This window comes from Pantherophis guttatus, chromosome 1 (genome assembly GCF_059756535.1).
Source record: "Pantherophis guttatus breed Tessera chromosome 1, ASM5975653v1, whole genome shotgun sequence".
NCBI lineage: Eukaryota > Metazoa > Chordata > Lepidosauria > Squamata > Colubridae > Pantherophis > Pantherophis guttatus.
The window spans coordinates 333,228,179-333,249,422 of NC_142063.1; the positions used below are offsets into that span (position 1 = coordinate 333,228,179).

The 21,244-nt window shown below is 42.7% G+C and overlaps 1 protein-coding gene across 13 annotated transcripts in view; it reads left to right on the forward strand.

Annotated features, from left to right (window-relative positions):
- AUTS2 (activator of transcription and developmental regulator AUTS2) overlaps positions 1–21,244 on the forward strand; it is a 1,102,353-nt gene that overhangs the window by 213,272 nt on the left and 867,837 nt on the right. For all 13 annotated transcript variants that reach the window (XM_087889442.1, XM_087889478.1, XM_087889448.1 and 10 more), the window contains exon 2: positions 19,722–19,955. In XM_087889442.1, the coding sequence (XP_087745568.1) occupies positions 19,722–19,955 (234 nt within the window). The remainder of the gene's footprint in view (positions 1–19,721; positions 19,956–21,244) is intronic.

Genomic DNA, 21,244 nt, shown 5'->3' on the forward strand with positions numbered 1-21,244 from the left:
AGAAGCATCAGAAAAATCTGCAGAAGCACAGTTGCAAGACTGTGAAGCCCTTTGAAGCCCTCCATTCATTGCTTTGATTCATGGATCGACTTCAAAGGAGCGATTCGGATGAAGCTTCATCAATTGAAGCTCCCTTGTGACTCTCATCACAGCCTCACCGACTACCAGTTCAGAAGACACAACATGAGAAGCCGATAGAAAAACAGGAGCCTGCTTTATAGAAGAAGATGACTTTTTGAGAAATCACAAGACAGTTTTAGGTTGAGTGTTTTTTTTTTTTTTTTTTATTGAAAAGGTTTTCAAATACAAATTTTTCCCCCTTTTCCCCCCCCCCTCCCCCCCCTCCCCCCCCTCCCTAACCCCCCCTCCCCACCCTTCCCCCCCTGTGACTTCTTCGTAACAAAAAAAAACCCTAATTCATAACAGATTACTTACTCCCTCCTCAAAATACTGACCTTTACTTACTAAAAGTATTATAAATCCCCCTTTATCCATACATTTCAGAAAAGAAGAAGAGAAAAAAAACAAAAAAAAAACAAACACATTGTACTATAACTATTATAAAATAACTTCTAATTTAGCATAATAGTGTTTTATATCTATACATTATTGCAACAATTCAAAACCACCTTCCACTTTAAAACTATACGATAAGTCCTACTTTAATAACATTTCAAAGCGGGCTCCCCATAAAATCTAATTTAACATTTATTCCACTCTATCCATTTCCTCCACTCCCCTAAATGTATCACTTAAAAATCCCTTTTCTTAAACTAATCAGTCTGTAGCTAGCTTATTCACCCACTGTCTTACAAATTTACCATACACAACAATTCTTGATATCTTTAATTCACTGCCCACACTACTTAAAAATATATATATATATATATTCCATTATATCTAAATAAAAAAAGAAAAGACAATAACTTTAAATTTATAGTCCATATAATATCTTCTTGAAGTCTTTCCACTGGATTGTTAAAACCAACATCCATAATAGGGTAACATAGCTTGCTGATGCAACAGTTTATTCAAGATCTCCAATCATATCTGCCCCCATCAGTAGTAAACATCTTCTTATATATATAAAAGTAAAAACAACCACCCGAGTGACATTATAATTATATTCCATATAATAATAATTGTGGGTTTCATCAGGATTATTAATTTCCATCATCGTATTGGGTAACAACCCGATCTTCTGCATGTCCCAATGTGATTCTCTTGCCTTATAATTCAAGATAATTATAATATATTTATCAACACAAAAAGAAGTTTCAAAGTAGATAATTCAAAACCATCAATTTGAGGCTCTTTCCATGTCCCAAAATTACGGCAATGCAGAGATCTGCCACTATCCTCAGGATGATATTGACCAATATGTCGCCTCCTCTATGTTTTCACATAATCATTCATATTTTAAAATCACTGGCTTCACTGTTGCTTGGGTTAGAAATTTCTATTTTTGTACAACCTATTTCTTTTTTTGTTTTCTTTTTGTGGGTTTGACTTCCATCCTAATTTTTTGTGTCTCGCGTTTCTTTTTTATCCCTTGTATATCCTCTAATTGGTTTCCATGCTTGTCCTTGCCTTGATAAGTCATCACATTAAAATCAGATGGCACTTCTCTCAAATTTGTAGATAATCCAGCTGGGGTATCCGATAAATCCAAAGGCAATTTATCTGGTACAGTCTCTGTCTTTAATTCCAGCTCCTTCTGCTTATCCTGTATTATATCTGAAGACGTTAAATTCATTTTCAACCTATTTTGATAAAATTCTTCCGCTCTTTCAACAGTATTTAACTGGTATCTTTCTCCTTGATATCTCAATATAATACCAACTGGGACGTCCCACCGGAATTGAATATTTCTCCTTTTTAACTCAGACACCAGAAAGCCAAATTTCTTCCTTTCCATTAATATCTTAGGTGGGAGTTCCTTGTAAATCCAAATCTTTCTTCCATACAATTGCAAATTAGAATTGAAGGAATTTTGCACAATTTTATTCCTAATTTCTTTATCTGAAAAATAGATTACCACATCTCTAGGCAATTGCCTTTGCTTGGCAGTCCAGGAGTTTATTCGATAAGCTCTGTCAATCCTACAAAACACTTCCTCAGGTTGAATCTTTAAAATCCCAGCTAGAAATTCAGAAGATATTTTCCTTAAGTCATCTCTGTTATTTTCCTGCAAACCTCTAAGTCTTATTGCATATTCTGTGAAATTATATTGTATCTTTAAAACCTCTTTATCAATCCTCTGTTGCAGATTTTCTACATTACCAGACTTTTGGTCAGCATCCATTTTAAATTTTTCTTCTGAACTATAATCCTGAATATTTAACAAATCATTTTCAATTTTTTGAATTCTATTGTCCAATTTATCTTGAATTTCATCCATTTTTGACTCTAGTAAATTAGTATTTGTATCCAACCGAATCATGAATTCTGACACTTTTAAAATTTTTTGCTGCAAAAAGTCAAACTTGGATTTCACCAATTCCTTAGTTTCCTGCTTAAATTTTTCAAGTTGCTGATTCACAATCTCATCCCTTCTTTCAATCTCCTCTAAGAGAAATTCTATTATATTAAAATCAGGTTTCTGGGACTGAAGAGTTAAAACTTGTTCCTTTAAATTCTTAGTGGGGGAATCCCCCCCACCTATTTGTTTGTCTGACTTCACAAGCCTCAGTGCCATGTTTCCGCCTAAGCAGGCTTTGTTAGAAGAAAAAAAAAAAAAAAAAACAAGACAAAAGACTTCCAGCCAGCAACAAGGGAAAAAGAGAAAAACAAAAACAGGAGCGGAGTTTTATCTACAAATGTAGCCAGTGGTATTTATTCCGCTACATTGTAATAATAAAAAACGGAAGAACTTTCCCTCTCAAACTCTTCTCCAGCCGCGGCAGACGCCATTTTAAAAAGAAACTTTTTTCCTCTTTCTCTTCCTCTATTCTCTTAAGTAATTTTTAAAAGATAAGTAAAATACTTGCGCTTCAGTATTACAGGTCCAGCTCACATTTTCTTTGAGTAATCTGTCAAATTCGCAGGCTTGCTTTTGACGCCTGGCTCTGCATTAGCAGAGGTCTCCCAAAGCCCGGAGCAGCGGCTGGGGATATGGGGCATCTCATCCGCTCCATCCCAAAAGTAAAAGAAAAACTTTTGGGACTCTGCAGAGAGTTCTACCCACCCCTGCCGGCTCTATCTCCGTTTCCTCATGGGAACGGAGTTTTTTCGAGCCGCCGTTCCGTTGTGAAGGCGGCTCTGACAGGCAGTGGAAGCTGACGATCCCAAAGGAACGTCTGGCGGCGGCCAGCAGCAAACAGGAAGTCGTGGTTGAGTGTTAATAAGACCAGAGGTATCACAAGATCTTCTGATGTCCATCTTCTCTCAGGCCTTGGAAACGGGATGTTAGGGGACCCTGTAGGTTGATTTGTTAATAGTTGTTGATTTTTGTTTTACAGAGTGTAAGATGGAATGATATTTTTGGACCTCTAGAACCTGATACTGTTTATTGATTGGTTGTGGCTGCATTTTACTTCCAGTTAATTGAGATGTTCCATTGTTTTCTGGTTTTAGTTTCTTGTTTGCTGCTCAGAGTCACAGGATAGATGGATAGATAGATAGATAGATAGATAGATAGATAGATAGATAGATGGATGGATGGATAGATAGATAGATAGATAGATAGATAGATAGATAGATAGATAGGCAGGCAGGCAGGCAGGCAGGCAGGCAGGCAGGCAGACACAGTGTATGTGATAAATAGGAAGATAGGTAGGTAGAGATAGACAGATGATTGATAGGTAGGTAGTAGGTAGATAGGTAGGTGGATGATAAAAATGATAGAGAGATGATAGAGATAGATAGAAGATAGATAGTAGATAGATAGATAGATAGATGATAGGGATAGATAGTAGATAGATGATAGATAGATAGAGATAGAGAGAGAGAGAGAGAGAGACAGACAGACAGACAGACAGACAGACAGACAGACATAGTGTATGTGATAGATAGGTAGGTAGAGATACACAGATGATTGATAGGTAGGTAGGTAGGTGGATGATAGAGATGATAGACAGACAGACAGACAGAGGGATGGAAATAGAGATAAGAGAGAGAGAGAGAGAGAGAGAGAGGGAGGGAGGGAGGGAGGGAAGATAGATCTTCTCAAGGTATCTCCCTAGATAAAAAAGGAAATGTTGTTTGTTGTTCATTTACCATCAGAGCCTCCATAAACAGCGAGGGCTGCCGTGCTTCCCTCCTCAACTTTACGAGAGAGGAGGGATGTCTCTGCCCCCTTCTTGATAGGCTCATAAGCCATCTCCCATCTCCAATATGCTGTCCTTTTTATGTAAACCCATTAAAGTGCCATAAACCGCAATATAAGTGATGTCACAGCCATTTGTTTTGATGTGTCTTAGCCTTTAATAAATCAACAGCTGCTCGGTTAATAGGAATATGGGAATGCAAGATCTCTCTTGCCAGCAGCTGCTGGTAAATGAGAAAGTGGTCATCTGCGGGGTTGATTTTTTTTTTTATATGTTTATTTACCTGGAGGGTTGGATGAAATGTTTGTTTCTTTTCTTCGAGCTGCCAGTAATGAGAACAACAAGAGACAAATCACGGGTTGGTTTTTGTTTTGTTTTTTGGCTTGCCTGTTGCTGTTATTTCCCCACTTCTGCTGGGGGGTGATGGTGAGAGGAAATGGATATGCAATGATTGGTCCCAAAGACCACATGATTAACCTTTGGGGCAAGCAGGACCGATCTGGCTGTTTGCTCCTTTAATGTGAACAGCAAAAGAGCTAGCACTACACTAGATGATTCTGTCTGACTTCGAACATAGAACATCAGAGTTGGAAGGGACCTTGGAGGTCTTCTAGTCCAACCCCCTGCTTCAAGCAGGAGACACTATCCCATTTCAGGCAAATGGCGGTCCAGTCTCTTCTTAAAAGTCTCCAGGGATGGAGGAGCACCCACAACTTTCTGGAGGCAAGGCATTCCACTGGTTAATTGTCCTCATTTCTTCTTAATTCAGCCACTGGGTAGTTGGACTGAGAGTTTCTCCTGTAGCAGAAGAAGTGGTAGGTACGTTAGATCAGGGGTCTCCAACCTTTGCTGGCTGAGGGATTCTGGAAGTTGAGGTCCACAAGTCTTCAAGTTGCCAAGGTTGGAGACCCCTGTATTAGATCATGCAGAATGTAATTTGCATGGATCAAATGTGCTTTCCAATTATGCTGTTGCTTCTCTGCATAATGACCTGATTTTGATGGGGACAACTATACAATTGAGTCCAGAATTTCTCTTGCCAGGTGAGACAGTTGTTGAGTGAAGTTTTGCCCCATTTTTTTGCCACAGTTGTTAAGTGAACCACTGCAGTTGTGGAGTTAGTAACATGATTGTTAAGCGAATCTGGCTTCCCCATTGACTTTGCTTGTCCAAAGGTCGCAAAAGATAATCATATGACCCTGGGACACTGCAACCGTCATACATACATGCCAGTTGCCAAGCATCTGAATTATCTAAGTTTAAAAAACACCCATAAGTCACTTTTCTCAATTCCTTTGTAACTTCGAATGGTCATTAAACTAACTGTTGTAAGTCGAGGACTACCCATATATGGGTAGCATGGAGAATTCAAATTCTCTCTGTCTCTCTCTGTCTCTCTCTCTCTCTCTCTCACACACACACTCTCACACACACACGTAGACACTCGTAGAAATGTACAAAACTATGTGTTTAACTTTTTTAATTTGGCGACAATAAAGATATGCATATGTAGGATAAATTTGAATTCACACAACTTGCAAAATCTTAAACCTGGCTTAAGGTAAAGGTAAAGGTTCCCCTCGCACATATGTTGCTAGTCGTTCCCGACTCTAGGGGGCGGTGCTCATCTTCGTTTCAAAGCCAAAGAGCCAGCGCTGTCCGAAGATGTCTCGGTGGTCATGTGGCCAGCACGACTAAATGCCAAAGGCGCACGGAACGTTGTTACCTTCCCACCAAAGGTGGTCCCTATTTTTCTACTTGCATTTTTTACGTGCTTTTGAACTGCTAGGTTGGCAGAAGCTGGGACAAGTAATGGGAGCTCACCCCATTATGCAGCACTAGGGATTTGAACCGCTGAACTGCTGACCTTTCGATCGCCAAGCTCAGCATCTTAGCCACTGAGCCACTACGTCCCTTTTAAACCTGGCTTAACAAGGGGCAATTGCTGTGTTCATGCAACATGCCACACCCAAATGAATAAAACATATCATGCCACACAGTGCAAATAGTTTGATTGACCCAAGGAGTTATTTTGTAGTTTCACGTTAATTGTTGTAAGCCTGCAGTGCTTATATACTGTATGGAGAAAGACTGAGTATAAAGATAATAATTAAGCTAAAATAAGCTGTTAGCTGCTCAGAACATGCTTGAACCATAAACCCCAGCTTAGTTTAAAATACATTTGTTGGCTCCTTCGTAATGACTTTTTCTTCTGCTTCTGAAAACAGTATTTTTCCCCTTTGCCTTGTTTTATGTAGTTATTCTTCTGAAATGCAATATGGTCCAGATGTTCAGAGCCGGGGAACTTAGCGCTGATAGCTAGGTATGTGACCGGTAGTTAAAACACAGAATTATAGGCTTTCAAGAGAACCAAAACCTGCATTTTCACTGGGTTATAACAACGGAGAGGTTATTGGGAGGGAAGGCGGTTCGCATATGCTCTCTTTGTGGAACAAAGTGTTGTCAGGAGGTGTCTGGGAGGCTGTGACAGAATGCGGAAACAGAATATTTTTGTGAGGGTGGAATGCACTGGTTTAAATAGAGGTATACAATTTCTCTTTTAACCCACAACTGCACGTGGATCTTTCTGAACACACCAGGAACTCACCCGTCACCTTTATAATCAAGTCCATTCAACCTTGTTTCTGGTCATCCTCTTTTCCTTTTTTGCCATCTTTTCCAGCAATAAAGACTTAGCTAAGTCTTTGGATAAATGCAGGGGTGGGCTGCTGGGGTTCGGAGACAGATAAGATTCTGTGCAGTTCGGAGAACCCCCAAATCCCACTCCTGGCTGGCCCCGCCCACCCCGCTCTGCTCCTCCCAGGAGTCCCCACGCGGCCTGTTTTGGATGCAGGTAAGTGCAGGGCGTGCACAGAGGCTTGGGAAGGGCGAAAAACGGGACTACCGGACATTCGGGCCTGTTTCCGGCCTCCAGAGGGCCTTCAGAGCCTGGGGAGGCCGTTTTTGCCCTCCTGGAGGCTCAAGGAAAGCCTCTGGAGCCCGGGGAGGGCAAATATAGGCCCCCCCACCATAGTGCAGGAGGCAGACTAGGCCACGCCCACCATGGCCACGCCCACTCAGCAACCAGGCAGAGAACTCCTTGCTAAAATTTTTGAAGCCCAGCCCTGGATAAATGTCCAAAATATAATAATGTGAGCCTTGTCATTTGGCGTCTTGAATGAACACTCTGAATTAGTTTCATCATCCACCTATTTGCTTTCTCGGCTGTCCATGGTACACAATTTACAACCATTCGTTTAATGACCGTTTGAAGTTACAACAGCACCGGAAAAAGTGACTTACAACTGTTGTTCACACTTAACAACCATTGCCTCATTTGGTCACAAGTCACGGACACTTGACAATTGGTACGTATTTATGACTGTTATAGTGTCCTGGTCACCTTTTGCAACCTTCTGATGAGCAAAGTTAATAAAGAAGCCCGATTCACTTAACAACCATGTTACTAATGTAACAACGGCAGTGACTCACTTAACAACTGTGGCAAGAAAAGTCCTAAAATGGAGCAAAACGCACTTAACTACTGTCTCACTTAGGAACAGAACTTTTGGGCTTAATTGTGGTTTATAAATTATTGTAAATTTGTGGTTTGTAAATTATTTGTAAGAAGTGCTTTGGTACCTTGCCTAAGCAATTATCATTCCACTTCATTCCTTAAAACAGCTCCATTTCCCCCCTACCCCAAATTTCCATATTATGTGCAGATAGTCCTTGACTTACAACCATCCATGTAGCATCCTTTCTAAGTTATGGCAGCACTGAAAACAATGACCTGTGACCAGTCCTCGCACTTACGACTATTGCAGAATCCCCACTATCACGTGATCCAAATTCAGGCACTTGCAATTGGCATGTATTTACAAAGTTTGCAGCATCTCGGGTCTTTTGACTGCAATTTGCAACTGTCCCCAGCTGACTTCCAACAAGCAAGGTCAATGGGGAAAATAAGATTTGCCTAATGATCTTGTGAGTCACTTAACAAATGCAGCGATTTTACAAAATGTCGTAAAATCAGGCATCATTCATTTAACAACTGCCTTACTTAGCAATGGAAATTCTGGTCCTCAGTGTGGTCGTAAGTCAAGGACCACCCGTACTACACATTTCTTTCCTGGGAAAATATTAGGAGCGCTTTCTCAGGTTGGCTGGGGAAGAGACCATTTAAGAAAGAAAGGCTAAAAGCGTTTATTTTATTCTCCACTTTTCTCTCCCGCTCCACCTTATTTCCTATCACTGATTCGTAAAAGAGTGAAGGAAAAGATCTGGTGTGAAGCGAAGCAGATCCGGAAGAGGTTAATGGAAAACGTGGATGCCTGGCATCGAAGGGGAGACAGGCCGTTCATACTTTATGTGACAGGAGAAATACTTTTAAGTGGAGAATGTCTAAGAAATAAGTCCCTTCTGGCCAAGACCCTGATAAATTATGCCCCTGTGGTTTGTAATAAAGTGAAGCATCTCTCTTGATTTCTCTCCCGATTTCCAAATCAAATTTATAAGCTCTGGGGGCTGCAACCACCAACAAGCTTCATGTAGGACAGAGATGTCAAAGTCAAGGTCCGGGGGCCAGATCCAGGCCGCAGGGTACTTAGATCTGGCCCACGGGACCAGCCTGGAAACAGCGAAGGACCGGGCCACAGTGGTTCTGCTAGTGAAAACAGGCTCCTGAGCTCCATTTTCAGTGTCACGACCTCCTGCAACCCTCTTCCAGCGAAAATGGAGCTTGGGAGGGCTGCGTGCAGGCCTCCTGAGCTCCGTTTTCTCTGGCAGAGGGTTGCAGGAGATCGTGACACTGAAAATGGAGCTCGGAAGCCTGTTTTCACTGGCAGAGCGCTTGGGCCACCACAGGCCCCCCCGACACGAGTGACGTCGATCTGGCCACACCCACCCTGGCCACGCCCACCCCGGCCCTCCAAGGTCAAACACAACCCTGATCCAGACTTCAATGTAATCGAGTTTGACACCCCTGATGTAGGAGTGCCTGTGATGGCTGCATTGCAATGAGCAGAGATTTATTTCTTTGATTATAGATCTGTGCGAGGCGATCTCTTTTTTCAGTGGTCGGGAGAAAATCTTTTCGCTCGACTGGGCATCCTACATAGCTACAAAATGATACCCGGAGGGGTTGGACCAGGTGACCCATATCACCTCTTTCTACTCAGATATATTCGGATTATATGAAATGTCAAATTCCTACGAAGACCCATGAAAAAGGAATTTAATTTTTCAGTTCTAATCTGGATCCAAAAGTTCTGACTTTTTATTACATCTCTTGTTTTCTGTTTCCTTGCAATGGAAATTAGCACAATATCAGGTGCAGTTATTCAGTGTTACACAGGCACGTGGACTCTCTGGGGCAGGGGTGTCGAATTCAATTTCATTGAGGCCCACATCAGGGTTGTGTTTGACTTTGGGGAGCCAGGGTGGGCGTGACCAGAGTGAGTGTGGTCAGATTGATGTCACTCGTGTCGGGGGCACCTGTGAGGGGTGGCCGAGCACTCTGTCAGCGAAAACAGGCTCCCGAGCTCTATTTTCGGCTGTGACGGCCACCTCAACCATCTGCCAGTGAAAACGGAGCTCGGGAGGGCCGCCGGCCACCCTCCCAAGCTCCAATTTCGGCTGCGATGGCCTCCTGTAACCCTCTGCCAGCAAAAACGAAGCTCCATTTGTGCTGGCAGAGGCCTCATGGGCCGGTCCTTTGCTGTTTCCAGGGTGGCCAGATCTAAGCACCCCACAGGCCGGATCAGGACCTCGAGTTTGACACCCTTGCTCTAGGGTGATGTTTCTCAATCTTGGCCACTTTAAGATGGGTAGGCTTCAACTCCCAGAATCCCCCAGCCAGCAATACTGGCTTTCCTATCTGCTGCTACCACCTGGCCCTGCCTGCTGTTACCACACTGCACTGACCCCCGCACCACGTGCTATTACTGTACTAGCCAGGGCCTTCTTTTGTGACACCTCCAACTGGATCTTTCTTTCATGCCAATGTAGGCAGTTCCTTCTTTCATGCAGTGGGCTTCGTAGAAGAGAATAGCAGTCGCAATAGCACTTAGACTTATATACCACTTCACGGTGCTCTACAGCCCTCTCTACATAGTCAGCACATTGTCCCCGGCAATCTGGGTCCTTATTTTACTGACCTCAGAAGGGTGGAAGGCCGAGTCAACCTTGAGCTGGTCAGGATCCAACTCCTGGCTGTGGGCAGAGTCAGCCTGCAACACTGCTGAAGGTCCTTGGTGCTCTCTGGGCTTGGTTGTTTTCTTGCAGACGTTTCATTACCAAACTAGGTAACATCATCAGTTCTAGAAAGAAGTGGGGTTTGCTCTCATTTTACATTCTAGTGGTGGTTCAAAATGATTCCTTGGTTTTATATATTTGGTGGTGCCTTGAGTGGGCAGTTGTAACACAAGAAAAAAAAAAACCCAAGCTGTCAGAGTTCCAAGTAATAAATTCATTGTAAACAAAACTCCAACGTTGGTGGATTCCTCACAGAATAGTTTTATTTGGAAATATCAAATTGGCACAAACCTGGTGAAAACCAAATCTGAATAGTCCCGTTGTTTTCACCTAATTAAAAATAAAAATTTCCCTCTCAACCCAAAACCATCAGTCACATGGCCCAAGGATGCAAGGACCCCGCTGGGCTTCATGTGTGAAAGTCGTCCGCTGGCTGGTGTGTGAACAGTGGGCATGGACAGAGGCTCTGATTTGTGCATGGGAAAAGCCACCAGCTGCACCAACATAAATGAAGATGGCATGGGGGGAAAAAACACCCAGTGGTGTGTTGTATAGCAAGTAAAATGGCAGCAGGTAGGGCTGAGTGGCAGATCAGTTGGTGGTAGCAGGTACATGGGCAGCCCCAGGGGCCGAGATTGGTGGAAGACAGGCAGTTGGGGAAGCAGGGCAAGAGGAAGCAGAGGAGGGAATCCCTTACCTTACCAAGGCCGGGGACTGGGAGGGACCAAGCCAGGAATGGCTTGGATTGATGTATATCTTCACCAGTGGTGGGATTCAAATAATTTAACAACCAGTTCTTTGCCCTAATGACTGGCTGGGTGGGTGTGGCCATGGTGGGTGTGATCAGGGGTATGACTCCGCCTCCTGCACCCCCCTGGGAGCAAAAACAGGCCGCCCCCTGTGCCCCGTTTCGGGCCTAGTAGGCCTCCCTGTAGCCTCCTAGGAGTGAAAATGGGTGGCGGGGGGGAGGTGGGAAGCCGCACCCCCCATACCCAATTTTGGGCCTAGGAGGCATCCTTGCGCTTACCTGGGAGCCAAAATGGGGCACATGGGGACTCCTGGAAGGGGCGGGGCGGGGTGGGGCCAGCCAGTAATTTAACTACTGTTTCGCCCGAACTGGCCCGAACCGGCTGAATCCCACCACTGGTCCTCACCTGAATACCAGTGGGATTCAATTAATGAGGGCAACAGGGATTGCTGTCCCTAAACAGGTTGTCATGTGATGCCACGCTTCATGATTCCGTCTGCTTAGTGGCAGAAATTCCACTCCAAATCACCATTGTTAACTGAGGCCCACCTGCGAAGGTTAAACACAAATGATCTTGTACCAAGCTTCCTTCTTACAATCGTTATTTACTAGACATGATTATTCACAGGTGCGGTCAAAGAGTCAATATACACCCACCGTGATGGGATTGAAGCCCCATCTGGTTTTTTGTTTTGTTTTTAATGTATATTGCATTCCAACTTTAAAGAAAAGACTATAAATGTAGCCAATTCAATTAGTGGAATCAATTATCCGCAAAGGCAGTGTTTGGGTTCCAGGATTCGTTTTACTTTCTAATGCCTGATTGAAAATTTGGTATTTCCAGTTGTGACACATTCAGGCTAAAATGACCAGAGGTTGGGAAGGATTTATCTTCCCCATAGAGCTGGGAAACTACTTAAGGAGAAGGCTGGGCACAAAATACATTAGATTATGGTTAAGCGGCTTAGGACATAAAAACACATTAGAACTTTATAGTGCTCTATAAATTACAAGGTTTGCAGCATGTACTTCCACAATGGGAGATAATTACATTCATTAATCTACTACTAAGAGCACATAATGTTGCCTTTCCAAATAGTGCTTGTATTCAGTTTATTCTTGGGCTGATCAGCTAGGGGGAAAAGATAGAATAAAAAAAAGAGGGAAAACGTATCCCTTTTTCATCTCTTTTGTAACTAAGCAGAAAAATGTTAGCATGGAGGCTCCAATTGCTGAGCACTGTGGCAAACATCCAGCCAGCCATAGGTGTGGTGAATCATAGATTTTCTGGTTCAGTAACAGCCATTAGCTAAAAGATCTCCACTCGTTATCTATAAGTGAGAGAAAAATACATTTATTATCCTTGACATTAAATCATTATAACTATATTCTGGTTTACCATCTGCTTAGTAGAGTGGTTTTCCAGTCCACCTTTAAATAAAAATTGAAAAAAAAATCATGCATTATATTATCTTATAGAGCTACTTTGGCTTAGCGGTTAAGGTGCAGGTTTAGAAACCAGGAGATCGTGAATTTTAGTCCCACATTAGGCATGAAAGACAGCTGGGTGACTTTGGAACGGTTACATTTTCTTAGCCCAACCTCACTTGGTGGTGGTGGTGGTGGTGGAGAAAATAGGAGAAGGAGGGAGTATTATGTATGTTCGCCACCTTGAGTTACTTATAATATAATAAGGACAGGATAAAAATCTAATAAATAAATAAATAATAAATACGTAGAAGCTACTCCAGGGAAGAGGGCAGAGATCTCAAAATCTGTAAAATGTGTCAGAGTTTGTTACAGACATCAAATCCAAAAATCACACACAGGTAACTGATGCAGCAGGATTCATTAACTTCTTTATATACATAATAACATATGAATAGGTTGTACAATACCAATAGCTGATTTTTCCAACGTGGTAGAGAGGAAAGATCGGTTTTCAATTCAGAGCAGAAAAGTGCAGACTAGTTTTGTTTTAGAGCTGAGCACAGAGCTAAGCCACTCCCAGACTCCTTCCTTTAGTTTCTGTTTCCAAAACAGCCCTCATTGGCTGACCCAGTTTTTTTTTTTTAATTTGATTTATATGCCGCCCTTCTCCGGAAACTCAGGGTGGCTTACAATGCGTTAAGCAATAGCCTTCATACTTTTGTATATTTATACAAAGTCAGTTTATTGCCCCCACAAACTGGGTCCTCATTTAACCTACCTTAGAAAGGATGGAAAGCTGAGTCAATCTTGAGCCTGGTGAGATTCCAACTTACAGTAATTTGCAAACAGCTGGTGTTAATCACAATGCTTTTAATGAATGAAGTTGCCATGCCTCTTCATTGGCTGACCTTGTTATCATGTCTCTGCCTGTTCATGAATATTCTGACAAAATGGCAGAATGGTGTGTTATCTAAAATCAAAGGTCCATCTCTTTTGTACATGCAGATACTCGTCCTTTAATGATGGTAATTGAAAGTAGCAACTCCATTGCTAAGAGAGCCAATGCCATGTGGCCATGCCAAAGGACAACGGTAGTTTCCATTGTCGTTCTTAGACATGTAAGGTCCCAAAATGTACTTGAGTCACCAGAATGCCAAAAAGAGAGACTCAAGACGAGGCTTGCAAAAAGAAGCAGATTTTAATTATGGCCAAAAACAAAATACTGGGTGGGACTATATCCAGATACAATGCATGTGAGAAGATAGCCACACCTTGGGGAAGATATGGCATCCTTTTTATACCCTCAGAGACATCAGCTTAGTACCCAGTTCTGGCCCCCTGGCCCATCCCTTCCTTTGGCAGTGCAGTAAGGAAGGGTGGGTTGGGTGCTTAGCAACCCTGCTTCTTGAGATATCCACCAGGTACGGAGTGATACAGAAAAACATAACACAGAAGTGAGATCACTGGTAGAAACAAATGGCAGAGGCAGTTCTAATTCTTAGCAAAGCAATTCTTACAGAAGCAAAACAGCAAGTCAAACCAATTCTACTGACTCTACTATTATGTCCCACTAATTTTACCTGTTCTATTATTATTACGTCCCTTCAGACAGATCCCATTTAGTGGCAAAGTATCATGCTCATGTGCCATTTGCAATCTCCCAGCTTCCCTAGTGATACAGCTTTCCAGAAGTCACAACAGCGAAGTCACAAATGGTGATCACACGTGATCAAGGGATGCTGCATTCATTGTAACTGTGAGCTGGTTGCCAAGTGCCCAGATTGTAATTACATGACCACAGGGTTGCTGTGTTGGCCGCAACCATGACAAACAGTTGTAAGTTCCCTCATTCAGTGCCATAGTCAGTTTGAACCATTCCTGAATGAATGGTCACTAAACAAGGAGTAGCTGTACACATACCCAGGGGTGAAACTTTAATCAAAACACTGCCCGCCATTTTGTAGGTGTTGATGTCCCATTTCTGTGGATATCTCTGTTACCCACAGAATATTCTCCACTATTGCATCTCTATTGCATATCTCTTTTTTTTTATTGAAAAAGTTTTTCAAATACAGATTTTTCCCCCTTTTCCCCCCCTCCTCCCTAACCCCCCCTCTCCCTCCCCTCCCCCCATGGCTTCTCCAAAATAAAATCCAAATTGATATCACATTATATAATACTTTACTTTACCATCCTTTTACACCCCCCCCCATATGCTAACCATTTCTTTCTAACATTATTATTATATCCCCCTTATACTATACATTTCAGAGCAACATTCAGCTGTAAAATTATATAATAAACTCTATTGCATATCTCATATAACCATTTAGATATGAGCCAGCAGTGTGCAGCAGCTGCCAAAAAAGCCAACACAGTTCTGGGCTGTATAAACAGACGGATAGAATCAAGATCATGTGAAGTGTTAATACCACTTTATAATGCCTTGGTGAGGCGATACTTGGAATATTGCATTCAGTTTTGGTCGCCACGATGTAAAAAAGATGTGGAGACTCTGGAAAGAGTGCAGAGAAGAGCAACAAAGATGATTAGGGGACTGGAGGCTAAAACATCTGAAGAACGGTTGCAGGAACTGGGTATGTCTGGTTTAATGAAAAGAAGGACTAGAGGAGACATGATAGCATTGTTCCAATATCTCAGGGTCTGCCACAAAGAAGAGGGAGTCAAGCTATTCTCCAAAGCACCTGAGGTAGAACAAGAAGCAATGGGTGGAAACTAATCAAGGAGAGAAGCAATTTAGAACTAAGGAGAAATTTCCTGACAGTTAGAACAATTAATCAGTGGAACAACTTGCCTGCAGAAGTTGTGAATCCTCCAACACTGGAAATTTTTAAGAAGATGTTGGATAACCATTTGTCTGAAGTGGTGTGGGGTTTCCTGCCTGGGCAGGGGGTTGGACTAGAAGACCTCCAAGGTCCCTTCCAACTCTGTTATTCTATTCTATTCTATTCTATTCTATTCTATTCTATTCTATTCTATTCTATTCTGTTCTATTCTATTCTATTCTATCGTATCCCATTCCATTCCATTCCTATTCCTATTCCTATTCCTATTCTATTCTCTGCTAGCACTTCTGCTGTTTACATGTTCCCGTAACTTGCTGAAGTGCCTCGCACACTCTAGGAACTGTTGATGTTAGTTTCCCTGAATGCATTCATTGTTACACGAATCTTCGATACAGCCTTTCTTATATTTTTTGTTTTAATGATATTGCAAACTTTTTTAGTACGTAACTTTCAAAGATGTGTTTACTTTTAGATGCGTGTGCCCAGGTGTCTTGCAGTTTCAAAATTTGTAAGGCAGCAGGTGTGGGGGCCATGATGAAAACTGGGCTGCTTTGTGCATCCGTGAAATGTTGGTGTATCTTACAGAAAAGTTTGGGGATTCTTTCATGAGCTACGACCAACATCTTCCAGATTTTGACCCCTTCCCATGGATGCAACTAAGAGAAAATTTGTAGCTTAGGTGTCAAACTGTGGGGTCCTTGTGCTCTCTGAGCTTGGTTGTTATCTTGCAGAAATTTCATTACCAAATTAGGTAACATCATCAGTGGTGGAAGAGAATGGAATTAAACCAGTCCCTTCTGGCACTGATAATGTTATCTAGTTGGGTAATAACCTCACTTCCTTCTAGCACTGATGATGCTACCCAGTTGGATAATGAAATGTCTGCACGAAAACAGCCAAGCTCAGAGAGCACCAAGGACCCCGCGGAGAAGAGATTATATAGTTTTAAATCTCCCTCCAAAGCCAGGTGCTAACAATTTTAATTCACTGCTACACGGACAGTGCAGCAGAGACTGTTATGCCAATTCTCATAAATCAATGGCCGTTGAAATCCATGCATATCTTTTTCACATATAAAACTCTCATTAACTCTCCCACGATTCTTAACAGGTTCTTATCTCTCCTATTACCCCAAATACAAATCCTGATCGGTTTAGTCAATGCTGAAAGAAATTCTCTCTTTGTCATTGTCTTCCATCATGTAAAAATATCAGGTTTCCCGCCACCCCACCCCACCCCCCCCGCTTAACTGTTCTGCTTAACCAGCCTTTATATCCTGGTTAAGTAACTGCTGAAAGCATAGATTGTGAATTAAGGGTATTGGCAGTGCATCTTGTAGGTTATCAGAGAACATTTAATTCAGTCCACCGTGGGGATAAATCTAATGTTTAATCCTCATTTCACTCTGTAATCATCTCTCTATTGATCGTGGTGCTTCCCTTCTCTTCTGCTGAATGCCTGCACGAGGTTTTCGAAATTTTGCTAGGCAATGAATGGAGGAAGAGACCGATTCCAATCTGATACATACACATTATTCAACCGAAAACATTTGCCTTTGGTGGTAAATGAATGCCGCTTGTTGCAGAACAAATAGGAACATAGAAAGTGACCATCTATTGCCGTGCTTATTGCAAAGTCAACAAATGGTATTCAAATGACTCTGGAATGCTGCAACGGTTATAAACGCATGTCAGTTCACCAAGCACTCAAATTGCGATTGTACAGGGATCCTGCAGTGTTCATAAGTGTGAGGACTGGTCATAAGTCACTTTTTTCAGCGCTGTTGTAACTTTGAACAGTTGCTAAATGAATGTTCGTAACTTAAGGACTAATGTGTGTGACTTAAGCTAAGACATAGGAATCTACCTTAAGCAACACTATGCAATAGATAGATAGATAGATAGATAGATAGATAGATAGATAGATAGATAGATAGATAGAAAGGTAGGTAGGTAGAGACAGACAGACAGACAGACAGATATAGACAGAAAGACAGTGTGTGATAAATAGGTAGATAGGGATAGATAGGTAGGTAGGTAGGTAGATGATAGAGACAGGCAGACAGATAGACAGACACAGGGAGAGTGTGTGATAAATAGGAAGATAGGTAGCGACAGACAGACAGGCAGACAGACAGACAGATAGATATATTAGGTGATAGATAGATAGATAGATAGATAGATAGATAGATAGATAGATAGATAGATAGATGGATGATAGATAGATTAGGTGATAGATAGATAGGTAGGTAGGTAGGTAGATGATAGATAGATTAGGTGTGTGTGAGAGAGAGACAGAGACAGAGACAGAGACAGAGACAGAGACAGGCAGACAGATACCTGTCTGTTCAGGATTGATTTTTAGGATTTTCTGTATGCAAAGCATGTTTCTTTTCACTTAGCCATGGCAATTCCTCTAAAGATAAATTGAAATGTCCAGATTTCATGCTTCTGTCTAATGACTCAAGAGGGCTGAGTTTGCATATCGTGCTCAATTAACCTATTTTCTACTTTTATAGACAATACACTAAGTAGATTCAAAATGTTTAACTAAACAGATTGGGTTCTCACAACACTCTAAGCAACAGCAAACCCAGAGCACATCAGCTAAGCCTGTGAAATATAGCAGTTTGTGCAAATACATCTTTCACCTGGTTAAGCATGTCATATGAACACAGTCACTGAGTCAGAGCATTGAATGGTCCATCTAACTTAGACCTAGATACATTAGAATTGAACAAAATGCATTGTTTTTTTTTTTAATTAAGATGCAGCACCTCTCATTCTATTCCATAGGTGAGACTGGCTTGAAAAATGAGTAATGTCCATGGTTATAAAGGCCTTTGTACAGGTTGTCCTGCGCACTAATTGTGCCTGTTTTTGGATTGGGAAGCCATATTCAATGAAATTCATGTCTTCGTCATCTCCTGCATGGATTACTCCAATGTGATATACAGTATACAGGGCTGCCCTACAAGAGCATGTGCATGTGCGCATGGCCTTCTGCGCATGTGCAATAGTCACGTATTATGTCAGGCCGGGTTGGCGGAGCCTCCCGCAGTCATCGCTACTGGTTCGCACGAGCCGGAGAGAACGGGCTGAATCCCACCACTGATTGTGACTCCAGATAAGTTCAGGTGCAATTCAAGGTGATGGCTGTCACTTCTAAAGTCCTGATGTAGGAGATGAACAGGCTGAGCCCACGGGAGAGGTCAAGTGCATCATCAATGTTGAGTCCCTTTACTCCCACAAGAGATCTAAGTCGAGCCCACCTTGGGAATTCTGTGGATTCTTATCCACCGCCAATTTGCCTTGACTGTTAGTAGTTCAGATTCTCGTAGAGAGTGTTAGCATGCAATCAATCTCTAGTCATTCGAACCTCCTTGCTTCCTGATTTCTTGCGTTTGCCATCTATATGGCATGGGATCAGGATACTCGCAGGACCATCTCTGTCTGCTAGTTTCTGCTTGCCCTACCAAAACCAACAGGGTTGGTATGCCCCAATATCCTTCCATCAGGAAATATCACTTTAGGGATAGCAATAGCAATAGCATTTAGACTTATATACCGCTTCACAGTGCTTTACAGCCCTCTCTAAGTGGTTTTATAGAGCATATTGCCCTAACAATCTGAGTCCTCCTTTTACCCACCTTGGAAGGATGGAAGGCTGAGTCAACCTTCAGCTGGTGAGAATCGAACTGCAGTCAGCCAGGAGTCAGTAGAAGTAGCCTGTCGTACTGCATTCTAACCACTGTATCACCATGGATTGTGCTTTCAGTGCCTTTTCTATGGGTCACCGTCCCCATAGATACCCAGAGACGTTCCAACCCTGTTGGCTTTTTATAAGGCATTAAAGACAGAGCCTCAGGCTGTTTCACTGAATTCCACAAAGCGGCACTTCCAGTCATTATAAGTCTGTAGAGATTCTCCGTCATCCAGGTCATGGTTGTCCCAAAGGTGCTTTTTCAGGAAGCAACTGGACTTCCTTGTTTTTTTCTTTTGAAGACTTTTCGCTCCTCATCCAACTATCACCCACTATCCTGTCTGAGTTTAAGAAGCTTCTTGGATGAGAAGCGAAATGTCTTCAAAAGAAAAAAACAAAGGAAGTCCAGTTGCCTCCTGAAAAAAGCACTTTTGGGACTTCCAGTCATTATGTGAAAAGATTTTCCCCAAAACGTGACCATTTCTTCTTCTTCTTCCCGGTTATAAACAGAAAGATGTCACGATGAAGCCACCACCTGACCTTGCGAACAAGCATCGAGATCCCTTAGCAAAGAAGAAACGAGAAGTGCTTGCTAATGGGTTGCCCTACCACCTAAAAAAGAGTCGGTTGCACTATCACCACTTCCACCATCACCATCACCACTACAGTTCCGATCGGGAGAATGACCTCAGCCTTTGTCAACATCTCAGGAAACGGAAGAAGTTCTTAAAAGGGCTCCGACAGGTAGGAACGTTTGGAGTGTTTTCTTTGAAAGTACTACTACCTCTTCTGTCTTGGGCATGATTCCTTTTCTGGTTATTGGTGTGCTGTAGTCGCTCATCAGAGATTGAGTAGCTATTTCTCTGAAATGCTATAGGGCAGTGATGGCTAACCTTTTCCGGACCGAGTGCCCAAAGTGCACGTGCGCCTGAACCCCCAAAATGCAATGTGCGTGCAGCCCCCGTGCATGCGCCCCACCCCCATGCATGCACGAATTCCCCTGCATATGCACGTGCGGCCCCCCATGCGCCCTGCCCCCACGCATGTGCACGTGGCCCCTGCATGCACCCTGCCTTCCACTCATGCGCGTGTGGCCCCCACACGTGCCCTACCCCCTGCGCATGCATGCACAGACCCCCCACATGGGCCTTGCCCCTGCACATGCACAGCAGAGACCCAAAGACCAGCTGGCCGGCGGGAAGCGTGCGCACATGTGTGGAGGAGCTGAACTGGGGCAATGGCTCGCGTGCCCACAGAGAGGGTGCTGCGTGCCACTTCTGGCACGCGTGCCATAGGTTCGCCATCACGGCTATAAGGTCTCTTGCTTGAGTAGGTTGCTGGGCCAGAAGACCTTCAAGGTCTCTTCCTATTCTGTTATTCTGTTCTGCTATTCTGTTATTTCTTGAGGTTGGACCACTGTAGTTGTTCGTCTGTGAATTACCACTGGTAGAAAAAGAAGCATCATTGTCTTGATGATGTATATGGGCATTTGAGCTGGATCACTCTTGGCATCATGAGAGCATCTTGGATGTATTTCTGGTTCCCAGGAGTCAAGTTTGGATCAAGGGAGACTTTCCCTTTCCTTAACTCTTCCAAAATGGGGGTTACTCCATTGCAGGAGTTAATGGTGATAAAGTCAGGTATGGCTGTATAAATACAGATAGGGTGGACGCCTCAAATTGTGGATGCCAAGCCAGAAGGGAAGTAGTTGAGCTTGCAAGCATAATTTGAATCCATTTCTGGCATTTGGCTCCCCCATTTTTGTTTTGTTTCTATTTACTGCTACAGTTTTGTACTAATGGGAAGATTAATTGAAATGCAGATCATTAATTAAAGACAATTAAGGACAAAAGAATAGAGAATTAATGGTAAACAAAACGAAATCCAAATGAGAGTGATTGGTTGCAGGAACTGGCTGCTTCCAGAAGACATCTTAAGTGGTTTAATGAACAGATGGACTTCTTTTCCCTTGTCATTTGGCTCAATCTGTTGCTCAGGCCCTTTAGTACTTGTTATCTGTAAAGTGAAGCTAG